General features: G+C 38.6%; 1 protein-coding gene across 1 annotated transcript in view; it reads left to right on the top strand.

Annotated features, from left to right (window-relative positions):
* LOC100558674 (fer-1-like protein 4) overlaps positions 1–16,093 on the top strand; it is a 78,590-nt gene that overhangs the window by 40,154 nt on the left and 22,343 nt on the right. The window contains exons 16-28 of the mRNA XM_062978751.1: positions 1,704–1,812; positions 2,495–2,693; positions 3,588–3,708; positions 4,449–4,549; positions 6,113–6,200; positions 7,206–7,322; positions 8,034–8,186; positions 8,338–8,521; positions 9,351–9,475; positions 10,737–10,871; positions 11,430–11,603; positions 12,436–12,552; positions 15,881–16,042. Of these exons, the coding sequence (XP_062834821.1) occupies positions 1,704–1,812; positions 2,495–2,693; positions 3,588–3,708; positions 4,449–4,549; positions 6,113–6,200; positions 7,206–7,322; positions 8,034–8,186; positions 8,338–8,521; positions 9,351–9,475; positions 10,737–10,871; positions 11,430–11,603; positions 12,436–12,552; positions 15,881–16,042 (1,785 nt within the window). The remainder of the gene's footprint in view (positions 1–1,703; positions 1,813–2,494; positions 2,694–3,587; positions 3,709–4,448; positions 4,550–6,112; positions 6,201–7,205; positions 7,323–8,033; positions 8,187–8,337; positions 8,522–9,350; positions 9,476–10,736; positions 10,872–11,429; positions 11,604–12,435; positions 12,553–15,880; positions 16,043–16,093) is intronic.

The following is a 16,093-nucleotide window of genomic DNA, read 5'->3' as shown; positions in this document are numbered from 1 at the left end:
AGAAAGCATGTGGGCACTCTTGTTTCCCTTTGGCTGGGACAGTGGGAGAGGAGCACTCTGAGTCCAAGTGCTAGCAGACTGAAGCCAGGGCTCTGTTTGGGATGAAGGAGAAGGGAAGGGCCAGCAGGAGAAGAAGTGTGGTTGTGTGTTTGAGGGGAGGATTATGTCTGCATCACCCCTGCAGTTGTCGTTAGGGTGAAGAGTTTGTCATGCAACTTCAGAAGTGATCTGTCTGTTATTCCTAGTAGGAATGCCTCTGGATCCATAGGTATTTTTTAGCTTTTTTACTTTTCCAATAGTTTTATATGGAGCCTCCTGTGGCCTAGGGGATAAAAGCCTTGTGACTTGAAGGTTGGGTTGCTGACCTGAAGGCTGCCAGGTTCGAATCCCACCCGGGGAGAGCGCGGATGAGCTCCCTCTATCAGCTCCAGCTCCATGCGGGGACATGAGAGAAGCCTCCCACAAGAATGGTAAAACATCAAAACATCCGGGCGTCCCCTGGGCAGATGGCCAATTCTCTCCAGTTGCTCCTGACACGAAAAAAAAATAGTTTTATGGATCTCAATCCAAAAGTGTTTTGCGTTCTTGCAAGACCACCACATATGGAAAAATGATCCTGTTACTTGTTTGCATTTCCAACAAGTGTTCTTCAATTGTGACTGCATTTTGGCTATTTTAACAGGTGTCATATAGGACTGATAAAACATTTTGTAGAAATTTTCCAGAGGTAAATAAGTTCTGAATGTATATAATAACATTGCACAAAAGAAGTAAATGCAATAGTGTGGACTTGAAGTCTTTAAAAGGTAAAATTAGCATAGATTGTTTGTTTCTGTTCAGACTGTAGAATCCATGGCTATGTATAATGTTACAAACCTATATGGCAGGGGTGGAAATCCTTTTCAATTCAAAGACCAATTGAACATAGAGGTTTCAGGATAATAATCTATCTGATGACCTAGTCAAAGGTGAAGTCAGATTGTGCTGTTGGTAGCAATGACTGAATGGTTGAATGATTCCTCTGTTTGCTGTGTGCCATAGGAAAGCATAGGAAAAGGTTAAGGGAGAGGCAGTGGGCAGAGTCATGCAAATGGAGAGAGAGAAAAGAACACTGGGGTGTGCTTGTTGTAACCTGCAATGTCCTGGGAGAGAATGACTTGATGGCACTTCAACACTGGGAACTATAGTCTGTTTGTGGAGGCTGGAGGCTGTCTGTGTGAACAGACACCCGTGCCACATACACACATACACATTTTCACTTTTATTATGTGTATAGATAGATGTGCAATTCATAAAGCCTTTATGTTCTCCTCTTCCACACTACACATTTATAGTGCTATGATGCCACTTTAACTCTATAACATCCTATGGAATCCTGGAATTTGTGACCTATGGAAAGGCATCTACAATTCTTAGCCAGGGAGTTCTAGTGCCTCCAAACCATAAAATTCTATATGATGTTGCCACAGTTCAAGTGGAATCATAGCACTATAATTGAGTAACATGAGAGGGCTTTCAGATTAAAAGTAAACTTGCTGCTGATTTGTTCTCTAATGCCAATGCTACATACATGGAGATCAAAAACATTCAAGGTTTAGCTGAAAACTCAATTTGAGAATTATTTTCAGTAACTTGGGGAGGAAAGGAATGAACATGCAGCACTGAACTTCAGACTGGCTGAACCTTTGTTTCCTTTATTTCAGAATGCCCTGGGCGTGAAAGAGGAATTTCTTCTCTTTGCCTCCTTCTTTGAGGTGACTATGATAGACCCATCAATAGGCACCAAACCTGTGAAATTTGAGGTCTCAATAGGTAAATACATCATATACTTTTAAAGGAGTTCTTACCAAAACTCTTCCATGACTGTCACTCATTCTACTATATCATTCTTCTTTCTCCTCCATACAATTATGCCTCCCTGTGTTTCTGTCTCATAGAGCTTGAGTCCCAGAGGTAGGTTGGGGTAAAAATAAAGATAATGATTGTGATGATAATACTGCTGTCTTCTGCTTGCTTATCATGAACACTCAAATTATAAGTTTCCTATCCAACTACCCATCTGGAGTATGTTCTCTAGTGCTCCATAAGTATAGCTATAGCATGAAGAAATTGTTCACATTAACCATGCACAAGCTGATTTATGAAATTATACTCTTACACATATTGTTTAAGAGTTATCTCAGAGAGTTTTAGAAAATGCCCATAATGTAAAAGTTTAACTCAACACATGTGTTTCCTTACATTTCAACTATCATTTTTTCTCTTAAAGCTGCTGAAAAAAATGTAAGCTTTCTAGTTTCTCATGCAATTGTTCCAGAAACAAATTACTTGGCCCACTGCCTATGACCTCAGCACAACTGATAATAAGCAACATAAGTTGTTAATTGTCCAAAGATGTTATATAGGGTAAGCTTACACTGAGTAGCCAAAGCTTTGTGCAATTATGCCTTCTAAATGGGCACAATAACATTGACTAACCACATTCATTTTCAAGGAAACTATGGGAAAGCAGAAGAAGTTGTATCCAAAGTCTCCAAGAAAGGTGAGAAGGGAGAAAAGAGTGAAGACAAGCAGCCTTTGTTGGAGGCCAGTTCAGATGATGAGCTAGATCTCGAAGTCATATCTCCAAGCACACCTTTGCTTGATAAATCTGTGACTGTGAGCCAAAGGCCTGAAGCCACTGAATATGACAGGTAACTGTTCTTCTTTGCACTCTTCAACCACAAATATCTTCACACTCTGTATGTTTGTTATTCATGTATATGATCCCACATACCAGTCATTTGAAGCATAAATTTAGAAGGAATTCTGTGAATCATTTAGTCTGGGACTGGTCATTGTTGGATATAGGGGGGCTGCTCCTCCCCAGGAGTCGGATTAAGTTTAGGTGGTGTGACAGAATTTCTGACATGTTTTTGACATACTTCCAATGCCATTTTGGGTCTAGAAGATGCTTTTTAAAATGTGGAAAAAAGCTCCCAACATTAAGGGAACATTGGGTGGAATTTTGAGTAAGCATTTTAAAATATAATCTGATGGGGTCAAAGTTTTTGGCAGGGGGAGCTGAGCCTGCACTTTGTTTACTTCTGATTTAGTCTAACACCAGGTCCTGGGCTTAAAGAATGTTCAGTCAAAATTATATGTCACCCCAAGGTGTTTTGCTTCTCATTAGTGGTGCAACTAAATACAGAAAGCTGCATAGAAAAATCATGTGTGACTAGAAGACAGATAGTAGGTACCTAACTTTAAATAAAATAAAATTTCAATAGCTTTAATTCATGGAAATTAGCTCTTAAAGGAAGAAAATACATAATATCCCAACAATACTAACACTGACAGATAAAAACATCCTCCAGTGTATGTTATAGTTAACTACAGAAAGTGGAGTTGGGGTAAGGAGTCATGCAAAAAGAGTTGTTTGAGACTGCTTGTTATTATACCAGTATAATTCAAATCATTTTCGCCTTAAGACAACTCTTGCACAGGATGTCCTGGGGTTGGAAGCTGATTCTCTATTAGGGAGTAACAAATGTGTGTTAATGACTTATCTGTACAACCCATAACTCTTCTCTTCCTATTGCTCTCAGCTCTTACAATTGCTTGCCCATGCTGCACGAGAAGCCATGTGTTTATATTTGGAGCTACTGGGAAGACTACACATGGAGACTCTACAATTCCAACTGGATTGTCAAAATAGCAGAGCGTTTGGTAAAGTATTGCTCTGCCTCTAATGATCCCATCAAGTCCTACTGCTTTTTCTTCTTAATCCTATTTTAGTGTAATTTTAAGAAGTCATTATTTCTAAGAGCTATAAACTTGATTGCCACTTCATAAGTTAATATGTGTATTTAGAAATTATATTTGAAAGAAAACCCTTCAAGAGTATTTTAATGCATTTATTATTCAGTAAATGCATACACATACACATCTATGCAGATTTAAAAACTATATGGCACATGTATTTGTTATGCAGTTATCTTTGTTATTTCTTATGGTTAAGCTTCCTTTTGGAAAGTTGCATGAATATTTTTTTAATGTATAGTAGAGTCTCACTTATCCAACATAAACGGGCCAGCAGAAAGTTGGATAAGCGAATATGTTGGATAATAAGGAGGCATTAAGGAAAAGCCTATTAAACATCAAATTAGGTTATGATTTTACAAATGAAGCACCAAAACATCATGTTTTACAATAAATTTGGCAGAAAAAGTAGTTCAATACGCAGTAATGCTATGTAGTAATTACTGTATTTATGAATTTAGCACCAAAATATCACAATATATTGAAAACATTGACTACAAATATGCGTTGGATAATCCAGAACGTTGGATAAGCGAGTGTTGGATAAGTGAGACTCTACTGTATTAATAAACAACTTCTTTAAAACCATAAAAGAACACAGCTTGCTTTTGGCATCTGGGATCTCAGCATTGTATTTGTCATAACAGGAACATGGACTAGAAGATGTGGAAAAGCTGTTGAGGAGACCAAAATCAAAAGCAGATGAAAGGCTTCGGCAAGTTCTGGAGGAATTTGTAGCTGGATGTAGGTTAGTGCATCTCTATTGAACTTTCATTGAAACACATCATTGTCTCATGCTGCCACTTGAGCTTCTTCTGTGTCAGTCACACACATCAGCTGTAGTTTGAGACTGGATAGTCGCAAAAGAACATTACCAAAGCTTCAAGTGAGAATATTCTTGGATTCAGATCTAGGCACTCAGAGTTCTTTGTAAAGGTATAGAATCTGAGAACCCAGATGAGAATTCCCTGTAGGCAGACAGCAATATAGTGCAAAGCTCTTTAAATGTCTTAAATAACCATTACGCTATGATAATCTTTTCCACGATATTTAGTACATCTCTAGCTGATGTAGACATGATCATATCTATCTATCTGTCTATCTTTCTGACATCATTGTAATAACAGAGTTGAAGGAGTACACTTTGGTTTGATCCAGTACAATTCTTATTTTCCTAAAAGGAAAAAAAGAGGAAAAGGATATATGACATAGGATAAAAGCTATCTCTCTTCTAGAATTTTGATGTCATTTTCTTGACCATTATTCTTAGGAGCAAGACTTGTCAGCCTAATAAGATATAACAGATCAGATGTCAATGCTTGAAGATGGTCTTGGGTTTGTTTTTTTTTTTGTAGCATGACATTCATAGCAACTCCATTATGGCAATTGTGACTTTAGCAGTTGGGTCTATCATCTGTTTGTGTAGAAACATCTTGGAAGCAGGCTGTTGCATTTATTTATTTTCTTTACATGCTTCTCCAAGGATCTCTGTACAATAAACAAGGAAGTATTTCCTGGTTTTTACCCTCACAACATTTTTGTGAGCTGTTAAGAAATAGTCGCTTGGTTGAGCATGCCCAGTGAGCTCTATAAAGGAGTCTAATCTGAACATCACAACAATTTTCTAACAAGTACATCACACAGGTTACTGTGCAAAAATCAACATAGAGAAGCCTTAGTGCATATTGTACTGCATTTGTTGATCAAAATTTAAATAACATTCTGCATTTTACTAAGTATTTTAGAAATCTACTATGTGAACATACTATGTGATAAATAGAAAGGAGAGAACTGCATGATATGGAGTATCAAAAGGGTGGGCAATGTGTATCTCTCCAAACATTGTTGGACTACAATTTACCAAATCATTTGCTATACTGCCTGAAAATGAAGGGGGATGAAATCCAGCAAAATCATTTGCTATACTGCCTGAAAATGAAGGGGGATGAAATCCAGCAAAAATTGATGGAGTGAAGTTCTCCACTCTTGGGATTGAGTCAGATGAAACCATTGGCAATATGCACTGAGAAATTAAACCAACTATCAAAATAAAAAACAGGTCCTATCTTCAGAGAACATCCACAACTTCAGAGAGGAAATGCAGAACATCAATCCATTGTTGCAATGACTTTTCCTTCCAGTGTTTAGTTTGACATGCTCACATAGTCCATTATTTGTTTCATTTTATTTCTTATAGAGGAGACACTTCCACAGTGCTCTTAAAAATGGTAATTGAACTCTGTCCATTTTTAGCCCATGAAATATGTGTCTTCAGTCATAGTACCAGAACTCACAGTCTCTTTCATTGCAGGCAGTATTCTCTCAATGCGGATAAAAAGCCAATGACTCGTCCAAATAACCTTGATCGATGCCGGATGAAATCTCTCCCACAGAATGTTGTAAGTCAGGTTGCATTGCATAGATCATTGTATGTCAGGAACTGTGCAGCTCTCCAGATTTGTTGAATTGCTGTTCCCATTATTCTTTACCATTAGTTTAATAGCTTGGGCTGCTGAGAGTTGCACTTTAATAACATCAGGAAGATTACACAGTTTCTACATCTTATTACCTCCAGTTGGACACTTGGTTTCATTTTTCAGGAGCAAATGGGAATTTAAACAGCAAGGGTACCCAATCTTTAACTTCTAATATAAAGTTCAGCATTTCCAGAATTTCTTTGTGACCATACCAAATTTGGGAAGATTTCTCTCTAGCCATGGTGGGGGATTTGGGAAGTAACTTTTTCAAGCTCTGGATCTCTGCAAATATCTATGGCTTTGCTTTGTTTTTTTCTTTTTGGAGCTAGTACTTGCATACTGAGAAGCTTGTGATGAGAAAGAACCACTAAAGTTATTAGTGGTCATAGAGTAGCAAAATAGTTGCTGGCATTGTCTTGAAAATATGAGGGTGTTGCTTCCCATATAATCAAAAGGCCTGTCAAAGCCCAAAGTTACCAAGAAGTACAATTGCTTCCCATTCCTGAATATTGTGGATGTTCCACAACATTCCATGTTGTGTTCTCCCCTCTTTCTCATTTTTTCCTCCTTTGGCCCTTGCTACCTGTATATCCTCCTAGTTGTCATTGTGTATTATTTTTCCTGCATGTTCCCTTTGTGCATTCCATTCTTCTTCTAACTTGATATATCTAATTCCTAAGTTCAAATTTATTATGAGCCAGACATTTCCAAAATTCTTTCCACTGTTGAACAAACATGAACGCTGATAGCAATCAAAATCCATGTTGCTAATGATTATAATAAAGCAGTTTTGAGACTAGGCAGTGGTATTTGTTAGGAAAATGGAGGGACGTTACATGTTTGAAACATGAGAATTCATTATTGTCCCCAGTGTGATACTGGTTTGAAGATGATGTGTACATGTGTGTGTGTTTTCTGTATGTTCAGATCCTGTACGCAAAACAGGGACTCCGCATACGAAGGCGACTCACTCGTACCAACGTCAAGGAGAAAGTCAACGAGGCAAAGACAATTTTGTCAAAGCTGCGCTTCCTGGCTAAAGAGGTATATGAGATGCTTATAGGTGTGCAGGCTTGGCCTAGGCTGTACTATACTAGCTCTGATTCCACTTTAATAGATCTGCCTATTTAATTGATATTTATAAATGATACAAAATCCTAGTTCTGTGTCTTACAGTAAGGGAAAGGGAAAGGTTTTCCCTGACATTAAGTCTAGTTGTATCCAACTCTGGGGGTTGATGCTCATCTCCATTTCTAAGCCGAAGAGCTGGCATTGTCCATAGACATCTCCAAGATCATGTGGCCGGCATGATTGCATGGAGCAGTACCTATTAATCTCACATTTGCATGTTTTCCAACTGCTAGGTTTGCAGAAGTTGTGGCTAACAGCAGGAGCTCACCCCACTCCCTGGATTTGAACCACTGACCTTTCGGTCAGCAAGTTCAGCAGCTCAGCAGTTTAATCTGCTGTGCCACCAGGGGCTCCAAGGTCCTATGGTGGTGGAGAAAAATATGCAAATTATGTGAGAATTTCCAGATGATATTTCATAAACTGGAAGATATCAATATAGTGCATGAAATGACCAGAGATAGAAATATTTGTCTGCATACTGTAGCTACCAGTCTTTTCTAATAACCCATAGTTCCTACATTATCAGTTGTACTTTCCTTGATTTCCACTCCTTCTTTCCCTTCCATTATCATAGTGTCTAGCAGAAGGTTTGAAATATTTGAAATCTTCTACTCTTTCTTTTAGCCTCAGTGTACTATCCCTGATGTCCTGATATGGATGTTTAGCAACAACAAGCGTGTCGCATACACAAGGATCCCTGCACAGAACATCCTTTATGCAGTAGTAGAAGAAGAAAAAGGAAAAGATTGTGCGAAGATCCAGACTATCTTTCTAAAGGTAGATATAATCTTTTATTCACTAGTACCTAAAGCTAAAGGAAGGTGAAGTAAATATAAAAGAGCAGAATGCATTTCAATATTTTAGTAAAGTAGCAGCTCCTATTCTCAGAATGCTTCTGATGATTGAAAATGCTCTTTGGGACTTAAAGGTTCCAGGCTCACGAACTGGAGAGATCTTTGCAAAACTGGAAATCTACATGTGGCTCGGAGTAACAAAATATGTGAAGAATAGCACTGCAGAGCTACCAGAGGAGTTCAAACCAATCTACGATCAGGCACAACAGGCTGCAAGGATCCCGAGGTACCTTCCACCCAGTCAGCTCAATAGGGATGGTAAGTTGGTTGCACTCAGAAATAGATCATTCTCCATTGCTGCATGCCCTCAGCTTCAAAAGTCCAAGATGAGATCTGGGGCTGATCCAGATGTTCTAGAATTCTAGCTTAAGATCAAAGAAAGTTGGTCGTAAATAATGGCTTTATGTCCCAAAATAAAAGTCCTACATGTTTGAAATAACAATGAATGTATAGAATATAGAGCTGTAAATGTTTTCTTCATTTCTTAATCTTTGTAAGATACAACAGGAAATTTTCAATTTTTGTGTGAAAGAAGGCAACAAGGTTTTGTTGGTGGTACAAGTTTCAGAAAATTGTGTTTGTGCATATTTACAAGTAGTTTCTCTACATTTATGTATTGTACAGAAAGTGTTTACTGTTGCCCCATCACTAATAATAGTAATAGAGCAGGATGGGCTATTTGTATCTTGGTATTTAACTAGTTCTTTTGTTGGATAGTACCATTGCACAAAGTGGCATCAAACTGCTATAATAGTGCAGTCTGTACCCATAGTCTTGTCATATGATGCTGCTGTTGCTGTTTTGTTAATGCAAGCCTGGAAATGTTGGCTGCACTGTCTAATGAGTCCAACACATTGTTATTATTATGTTTATTTGTACCCCGCAAGGAGATTTGAGTGAGCAAATAGGAGGAATTTTTACCTCTGTACCGTTTTGGTCTTTATTACTACATATAACTAAACATATCTCTAATTCTAGTTTGCTGTAAGCAAGTCACAGAAACATAACTAATGCTCACTGAAATCTATGTGTATCATACATTGTGCTATATATTTGAAAGGTTAATGGCCTTGCCATGTTTTTGCAGACTTCAGTTACTTTCAGCTGCGAGCCCATTTGTACCAGGCCCGGGGGATTCTCCCTGCGGATGAAAATGGCCTTTCTGATCCTTTTGCAAGAGTGGTGTTTTCAACCCAGTGCCAGACTTCTAGTGTAAGTGTATTTCCAGGACAATTATGAGTAAGCATTTTGAACATCCAATAAATACTGAAGGTTGGGTGTCCTGCTCAGAACTTAAGGAATAATTTCCATTTCTCATTTCAGACTGAAAAAGGGAACCTATTATTATAACTTTTGAAAAGCATTATTCATTTTTCAGAGTGACTAGGTCACATTGTTTTCAAAACAGCCTGAAATCGAGAAAAGATTTTCTCAAGATGTCCCCTCATTTTAGCCCCCAAATGTAGAGCGAAATGATCACATACTATTCATTGCAAAGAAACAAGTTGCAATTTACCATTGCACTCCTCTCCAAAAGGGATTTTTGATGGCTCTCTGGGGCTTTTAAATGGTCTATAAGGAGGCTGGGATGGCTTTTTCTTTAAACGTGAAAACCTTTTTTTGCCAAACTCTTAGAGAGACCAGATACAGATGTAAGCTTTTGGTTTTTGGCTTGTAACAATATTTAACTGTATTTTGTTTTAAATGGTGTAAATCTTCTTGGGTCTCAGTCCTGGAAAAGACAAGATTCTCTTCCCAACTTGTTTTTAACACCTATCCTTTTAGTTCTCCTTCAGAGGAAAAGTGAATCATTAGTGTTATGATTTTTTTAAATGCAGGACTATTTGTCTAGCTTAAATTTTTTAAATGTTTTGTTTTGGATTGATCCTTATCCACAGCCCCCTAAGGCTACTTTTGTGTTTTTTTTTAAAGGTTAATGGAAAGACACACATGATTGCATGTTGCATGCAACTACTTTGGATTTAAAGTAGTCATTTTAACAATTCTGCTTTTATTTATTTCGTGTCAAAAGCATTTCACGACAAATACATTTCAAAATGATGGGGGGGGAAAAAAGAAAATCACAAGCAACTAAATAGTTTTGGACCAAAAGCGGGCAACAGCAACCGCATTGTCCGTAGCTTTAAACAACTCCTCCTCCGTACATGAGGCAGGGCATTGTGGGCAAGCATACATATGCGGAGTTGTTTGTTCTGCTCCACAGTCACACAAGGTGGAGGATTCCTCCAGGTAGTGCCATCTTGCCAGATTGTCTTTTGATCCGCTTCTAAGTCTGTTTAGGGACTTCCATGTTGCCCATTCTTGGTTTGCCCCTGGAGGAAGACCCTCATGGGGGGCCATCCAGTTGGGATTGCCAGGTTTAGCTGCCCAGAGAGACACCCTTGCTGCTGCTGGAGGATTTGATTTGATAAACAATTCTGCTTATCAATGATTTTATTCATTTTTCATGCAGGTTTTGGAAGAAACACTTAGCCCGATGTGGAACGAATTACTTGTATACGACCAGCTCATTATCGATGGAAAGAAAGAGGACTTGAAGACAGAGACTCCAATTGCTGTTGTCAATATCTTTGATTACAATAAATTTGTAAGTCACAAAATATAAACAAGTTACCAAGTTTCCTGTTTAATTGTGTGGTCCTTACTTTGAAAGTAGTTATGTTAAAACTTCATTTTTGTGGCTGCCACAAACTATGTTGTATTGTTCGAGACTCGGTGAGATATTCATTGAAAAACTATAGCAAAATGTGCATGGGTTGGCTCATAAAAACAAAGTTTTGGCAATTTAATTTTTCCATGTTTTTATGATAGAACAAATTAGGAAATGGCATTTATAACCCAGGAACAAAATTTGTGTGACATAATGTTATTCACTTCCATTGTCTCTCCTTATAAATGTTTTCTCTCTTGTGACAAATATGGCATCCTTCCATGATTGCTAAATTGGGGGCACAGCTGGGAAAAATTCTGGCGATCCTACCTGAGGGATTCTGAGGGTTGTAATAAAAAGTGACATTTCAAGACTACATATCATGAGATAGTGAGGATGAAGGTATAGGTGCTCATGCTATTGTAGACAACTCATGAAATAATGGCATTATGAAATGATATATTTTCATGTAATGGCTTTTCTTCGTCTTCACAGGGTTCGCCAGAGTTCCTTGGTCGAGCATTTGCTACACCGCTAGTGAAGCTGGTAGATGAGCCATACAGCAAACCTTCTCTCCAGTTTTTTGACATTTATAAAGGGCATAAAGCAGCTGGAGAATTAATTGCTGTCTTTGAGCTGATTGAACTGGATTATAGCGGCTACCTAGAGGTAAAGAGACTTATTGCCATTGCACAATTACAAGGAGGTACATGGCAGCTTAGTAGGCTGAGAATGTCCCAGCAGCATTCTGTATCCACAGTCAATAATAAATATTCTTGGTGGTATTTATTTGCCATAATATACCGGTATGAACATCCTCCCAGTATGTTCTTCTAGAAGAATAGCACTTGGGTGTAGTGAAGAGCTGTATATACAAGAAGATATTTTTATGGAAATATCTTCTATTTAAATCTATGGTGAAAACTTTAATTTGGGTGGGGGCCCTGCTGTAATATCTCCATGTAGTAAGTGATCTTCTGTCTTTATTTAACAACAACCACAAATGCCCATGCATCTGATCATGATTAATTTTTGAGTAGGAAAGTGTAAATTCCAGATATACAAAGCCTGATATCTATCGGTTTAGAAATAAAGGTTTCATTCTTAGATTGTAATAGAACTTGGGGTGGGGGGGGGTATGTCAGATTAATACATAAATTTATAAACATTTTTATGTTTGTGCTTGTAGCACCCTCACTGAAATTTTCACACAAATGACAAACAAATCACAAAATCTTTAATTAACTACTATGGCTTGTTTTGAACCAGAAGATTATGATTAACAGATCCAAAACAAACCAGTGGTGGTTTGAAGTTGCTTTGATCTCATGATTCTTCAGTATCTGTTAAGCAAAGGAGGGCTATAACTCATTAGAGACATCCTAATTTATTTGCTAAGTTGGAGCAAAGGGAGCACTGATGTAGACATTTATATTTAGGTAAGGAAAAAAAACTTTAATTTAAAAGGTGCCATGTAGTCTAACTATCATCTACTGTCCAGCCCTCAGTGCCTAATGATGTAGATCCCAAGGAGCCAGAATACTTGGGGGATCCCCGTTCTGGACGTTTCATAATTCCTGATGGAATTCGACCAATCCTTAAGGAATTCCGCATAGAGGTAAAATTATTTATTTCCCTCTCCTTTCTGAAGATATCTTAACAAAGACTATACTTGATGTACAATTGCTTATCTCTTTGAATAGATGAGTGACTATGGGGAGATGTGTGGCATCAATAACTTATGTCAACATACTTGTAAATAAGTTATAGCAAATGATTTGAAGATATTAGCCTGATCGTGTCCTTGCAGACCACTATGGAAAATATAGATTTAGAAATTGATCTTAAGAATGAATTAAGTCATAGATGTTACTGTTATTGTGTTCCTTCAAGTTTCTTACTTATGATGACCCTAAGGTGAATCTATCATGGGATCTTATGAGGTTGAGATTATGTGATTTACCCAAGACTGACCAGTCAGTTTCCATGGCAGGCAATCAAATCCTGCTTTCCAAAATCATAGGTCAATGCTCAAAAACCACTGTATCTGCTGTTTTGCACATCTCAAAATGATACATTAATCTATTTCAGTCTTTCACTTTCTCCCATGTTACTTTCATTTCCTTGGTGTCCTGAGGAAGAATAATAAATGGAGTACACAGGGTTTTGAGGAACCTCTCTGGAGAGAAGATGGACTGGTGATGAATTATGATCTACAGCCATTAGTTAGTAAACACAAAGCCAGAACACAAAGCCATACAACCTGAATTCTTGTTCTATGGCAGATTATTTTGCCCCCTCCATCTAGTTTTCCTGCCCAGAAACTCCACACAGAAGCTACGGTTTTCTAGGAGAGGCTGGAAGGCTTTTGTAAAAACATAGTCCCGAGTGATATGGTAAACTTTATGCAGCATTTTCCTATGTTTCACCATGTCATAGGCTGCCGTAAGGTCAATAAAAACTGTTCCTGTAATGCAACCTTTCTCATAGCCTTCCTCAATATACTCAGTTAAGTTAAGAATATTTTATACAGACGACATAAGAGAATGATTGTTCAGTAGTTCTTGGCATTGGAGACATCTTTTCCGGGTTTTAAAATGGCAATGATCTTAGTTTTCCCCCATAGTCTGAGAATCAATTTGTGTACCAATCATTTATTGTAAAATTTCAAAAGCCAGTTTTCAGCTTCGGGGCCCAAGTATTTGATTTGCTCCATCATTAAGTTACCTAGGCCAGGTGCTTTATCAGTTATGCGTCACTTAATAGCATCTCTTGAGTTCATTCAGGTTTAGGGGAGATGACAACTGGTGGGTTTCAAGTTCTAGTGACCTGTTGATTTTCAACTCTGCTGCAGTTGGTTTTCCCATTCTGAATTAGCTGATGTGCTATCTGGTTAGGTGTTACGTTTGCATATCCACAGTTGATCAGAGGATCATTATCCAGGCATCTCAACAACTGTCAGACCTGAGAATCTTGCTTTTTCCAGTGGTCTTTCTTAGCATTAGGTATGGATGTAGATAATTTGTGGCCTGCTGTTATAGTTTCATCACTGTATGGATTCTCTTGAAATAATTTGAGATATTCCTGTAGCTGATTTAGCAATTCTTCTATTAGGTCTGGTAGGTAGCTTGTACAACAGCTTCTAGGGATTGAGAGCCTCAAGGATTTTTTCACAGCTTCTACAAACAAGTCATAGCCTTCAGTAGAAGGTTCTCTATCAGAAACAGCTGCTTCCAGGTTCTCTGTAAACTTTTCCAGTTAGCTTTATTGAAATGTTATCTTCTGGTTGCTTCTAACTGCGGGAGAAATAAGGCTGAACAATGTGAAAGCAACCCACTGTATAGCTATCAATCTCCTCCCAGTAGACCTAAATCAAAGAAAAGTTTTATGAGAACCACCACTCCTTTTAATGTTTTCTCAGCAACAGCAAGAATATCCCTATGGGCAGAAAAATCAGGCAGTTCCAACTGGACGCCCCCCCCACCCCACGAGGGTCTTCCTCCAGGGGCAAACCAAGAATGGGCAACTTGGAAGTCCCTGAACAGACTGAGAAGTGGAGTGGGCAGATCAAAAGACAAGCTGGCAAATGACACTACCCAGAAGAATCCTCCACTTTGTGTGACTGTGGAGCAGAAAAAACAACACAGCATCTGTATGCTTGCCCACAGTCTCCTCCCTCATTGTCAGGACCCAGGCTGCAGAGCACCAATAACCATGCACGGAGACCAGAATCTATCTAATATCTTTATTAAAGGAATATATAAAGTCAATAAAAACAGGTGAAGAATATAGTTCAGAAGTAGACCTTTCAGGAAAGGTCAAATATAGTCCAGGAAAACAATGTCCAATATGTGATATTAGAGTCCAAAGTTATAATCCAATAACCGAAACACACACTTTGCCAGGCAAAGTGTGGGGAAATGACAGGGTCCTTTAGTCCAATGGAGCTTGGCAACAAGGCTGGAGAGCAAAATAGATTCTTGGCAACAAGGCTTGATACGTGGCTACAAAAGACAATAAGCAAGAACAGGGTCCGTGGCGAGGTCCGTGGAACAAGGAAAGCTTGATGCTAAAACAAGGTCCGTGAAACAAGGCTTGGAACTTGGTCCTGGAGGCAAGGGACTGGAGTAGCGTAGTCCACACACGATCTCACTCCACAAGGTGACGAATTGACTCCGCAAGGATTTCTTTGCGGGCAAACACCTATATAGGATCTTGTTTTCCCGCCAAGGAACACTTTCCCTGGGGAACAAGAAACGAAACCCATACTGTGTCCAGATGCATGACTCCTTAAAGTTTCCCAAGGGAAACAGACTTAATCAGCTAATTGTCTGGCAGCTATCCTGGCGCTCCTGCAAGTCGCCTCCCGAGCGCCTCTATCTCGATTATAATAATCCCGGCGAGAAAATGGGGGAGATTTCTGCTCAAGGCTTGTTTGGCTGACTTCTGGTGGGCAAACATCTTGCAGGTGCAAGGGCTCCAATTCTGGCTGAAACGGTGGGAAACCCAAGTTTTCCTCTTCATCTGCCACAATAGTACTGGGAACGGGACTACATGGCCCATGAGTCATCACACTCATGCACAGAGGAAGAACTGCTTAAAACTATAGACAATGAGGTCGCTGTTGTCTGTTTTTGGTCTAAAGTTGTTTAGCTGCTTGTGCTCCCTTCATCCGTTTTATACTTATTTATTTATGCAGTGTTTTTGACACAAAATAAAAATGGCAGATTTATTCATACATTCACCATCTAGATTGCCCCATAGTACTTTAGCCACAATGTGTCAACAGGTGTGTGTAGGTGAACTGCTGTTACTATAGAATGCAATAGTTATTGAGTTTTGGTAAGTCATTTCTGTGAGTCTTGAGAACAGATGTATTTTAAAGAAGTAGACTGTTCCAGCCTGTATATCCATAAGAGTCAACAATTTTGCTTTCTATTCCTTAGATATTGTTTTGGGGCCTGAGAGATCTGAAGCGTGTGAACTTGTTTGAGGTTGACCAGCCACAGGTGATCATTGAATGTGCTGGGAAGAAAGTAGAATCGGAAGTGGTTACAACATACAAAGAGAACCCAAATTTCAATGAAATTGTCAAATATGTTAATGTGGTGAGTATGAATCAGGGGACACTTTCCAAAGGTTGAGATAAATCTTTTCTA

The sequence above is a fragment of the Anolis carolinensis genome, chromosome 4 (genome assembly GCF_035594765.1).
Source record: "Anolis carolinensis isolate JA03-04 chromosome 4, rAnoCar3.1.pri, whole genome shotgun sequence".
Classification (NCBI taxonomy): domain Eukaryota; kingdom Metazoa; phylum Chordata; class Lepidosauria; order Squamata; family Dactyloidae; genus Anolis; species Anolis carolinensis.
The sequence above is the reverse complement of the archived record's forward strand: the minus strand, read 5'-3'. Positions and strand labels throughout refer to the sequence as shown.